General features: G+C 34.1%; 1 protein-coding gene across 1 annotated transcript in view; it reads left to right on the top strand.

Annotated features, from left to right (window-relative positions):
• The window catches only part of LOC106533226 (dual specificity testis-specific protein kinase 2), a gene marked incomplete at its 5' end in the record, with an annotated part of 26993 nt that overhangs the window by 21135 nt on the left and 3589 nt on the right, over positions 1-2269 (top strand). Inside the window, 1 exon segment of the mRNA XM_014029465.1 lies at positions 1393-1483. Within this exon segment, the coding sequence (XP_013884919.1) occupies positions 1393-1483 (91 nt within the window).

Genomic DNA, 2269 nt, shown 5'->3' with positions numbered 1-2269 from the left:
AATACGAACATGTTCCTGCATGAGGCCCATTGTTTTGTTTTATGTTAGTAACTGAAAAATCTTTATAGTTTGAATTTGTATTTGTAAAAAAGGGGCAGATAAGATTATTTTCTTCTCTCTGCCACCTTTCATTTCATTTTATTTGTATTTCTTTTTATTGTACATAGAAATTGTTTTTTTAATGTTTTTTTATGTTTTATGAAATTAATAAAGTTTATCATCATCATGTTTAGTAAAACTTATCAGTAGAAACCATTAAGAATTCTCCATTTGGAATAATGGGTTGTAGTTTCAGGAAGATGAGCTAAAGCCAGCTCCAAAGATGATTTCTGCCATTTTAAAACAATTTTGTTCATGCAAACTAAGCATGCTTCCACCAAAAATATAGTTTTTTGCAGGAATTATCCAAAGTTGCACCAGAAATGCTACAGCTAAATGCTGCTGTTGCTGTTTGCTACTTGCAAATAACAAGACTTCTGTGCAAGAAACTGATGTAATAAGATGGCGTCTGCATGAATTGCTATAAAATCTTTTAGATTTGAGTCATTCCAAGACGGCAGCAGCTGAATTAGTCGTAAGTTCATCTAGAATCTTGTGCAATAAAATACAGAAATTTTAACACAACTGTATAGGAGGGTTGAACCCCTTGTAATATGGTTAGGAGACCTTCATCAATAACTGATTGTCATCAGTTCCTTTTTTAACAATGTCATGCTTGTATTATTATTTTTTCCCTTTTTTGTTCAGTTTCCATTCTAGTTCCTAGGTTAATATGCTGTGTACACAGCTGAGCAGTGTCGCAGTAATTTCACATTAGTGTTGATCTCTTTTGTTTAGCATGCCAGGTTCATTCATAATGTATTTATTTTATTTTTATATGACTGCAGTAACAAGTCGGTTTGCCCACTGGGGCTTTTTGTCCAAATAAATAACTAAATAAAACAGATGTGCTTGTTTCTGCATAGGCAATGAATAATTCAAGAAAAGCCTTTTGTATATTATAAAAGATCATCTCGACAGTGATGTCCTAACTGATCTTAAATTGGACGCAGATTGAGCTAATTTGTCCTTTGGTCTTTTTCATTTTTTTATTGTTCAGTAATACCATTTCTTTTTTAAAGTGCAACATTAAAACAATTAGATTCTTGTTTTTAACTGGAGTTTTCTTTCCCTCCCACCACTAATCTGTTGTTGCCACTGTAAAGATCACATGCCAACCGTTTGTTTGGTGTAACTCCATAAGATCTTCCCTCCTGTTTTTCTGCTCAATAACTGTTTTCCTCCACAAAATGCCTGAAAGCGATGTTTAATCGGATTATTCTACATGTTGGTGTTTTTGAAGTTTCTCAAGAATTGAACAAAAACTCTTTTTTTTTTTTTTTAACTCTTCAGTGAGGAGGAGGTCCAGGAGCCCCTGGCTGTTGTCGGCTCCCCCTACTGGATGGCTCCGGAGGTGCTGAGAGGAGAAGTGTACAATGAGAAGGTACTGATTTACTTCACTCAGCCCCACTTCAGCTGCAGTTTCTTGTAAGAGTTCAAGGTCTGCTCATGGGTGTGATAAAACACAGTCATATAAACTTAAGGAACTAAGCAATAAATATTTATTAAATCTCTTATCAAGGCGCAGGCAAACGGAAATGTTACGTAACGACCGTACTACCTGAGCAGACGTGGAAGCGTTTTCTGTAAGGTGGGAAGTGTTTTGTAGCGCGCCCTTCTTTAAAGGAAACTTCAGATTGGTATAAATTGCATTCCAGCATGTAGTGAATATTTTTATATTATGCTGGAAAAACATACCTCTACGTGTGTTTTATGGATACAAATTATGCAAACGTGACAGTTTATAAAATACTTTTAATTATTAACTTCCATTAGAGCAGGGGTGTCGAACTCAGTTACACAAGAGAGCCAAAATTCAGAACTTGGTCCAAGCTAAGGGCTAATTTTTGTATTTAAATAACGTTATCTTTTGTTAGAGATATAAATGACCTTTTCAAAGTTGTTTTACGTAGAGTTCAGAACATGCAAAGCCTGATAAGATAAAAAAAAAAGCAATTTATGAAGACATCATTAGAATTCATTTCTTATGCTTACGCTCTGTCAACGACTTTTTCATTTATTTTCTTACATTTTAGCACAAACCAGGTAAAAACAAAAGAAAACAGTGACTAAAAATTCATCTAAAATTCTTTAAAGTAATAAGAGATTTTTCATTTAAAATGCTACTTTTCGATGCCAGATAAAATGTTAACGAGAACCAGATTTGGCC

The sequence above is a fragment of the Austrofundulus limnaeus genome, unplaced genomic scaffold (genome assembly GCF_001266775.1).
Source record: "Austrofundulus limnaeus strain Quisiro unplaced genomic scaffold, Austrofundulus_limnaeus-1.0 Scaffold909, whole genome shotgun sequence".
NCBI lineage: Eukaryota > Metazoa > Chordata > Actinopteri > Cyprinodontiformes > Rivulidae > Austrofundulus > Austrofundulus limnaeus.
This window is presented reverse-complemented; position numbering and strand designations above follow the sequence as displayed.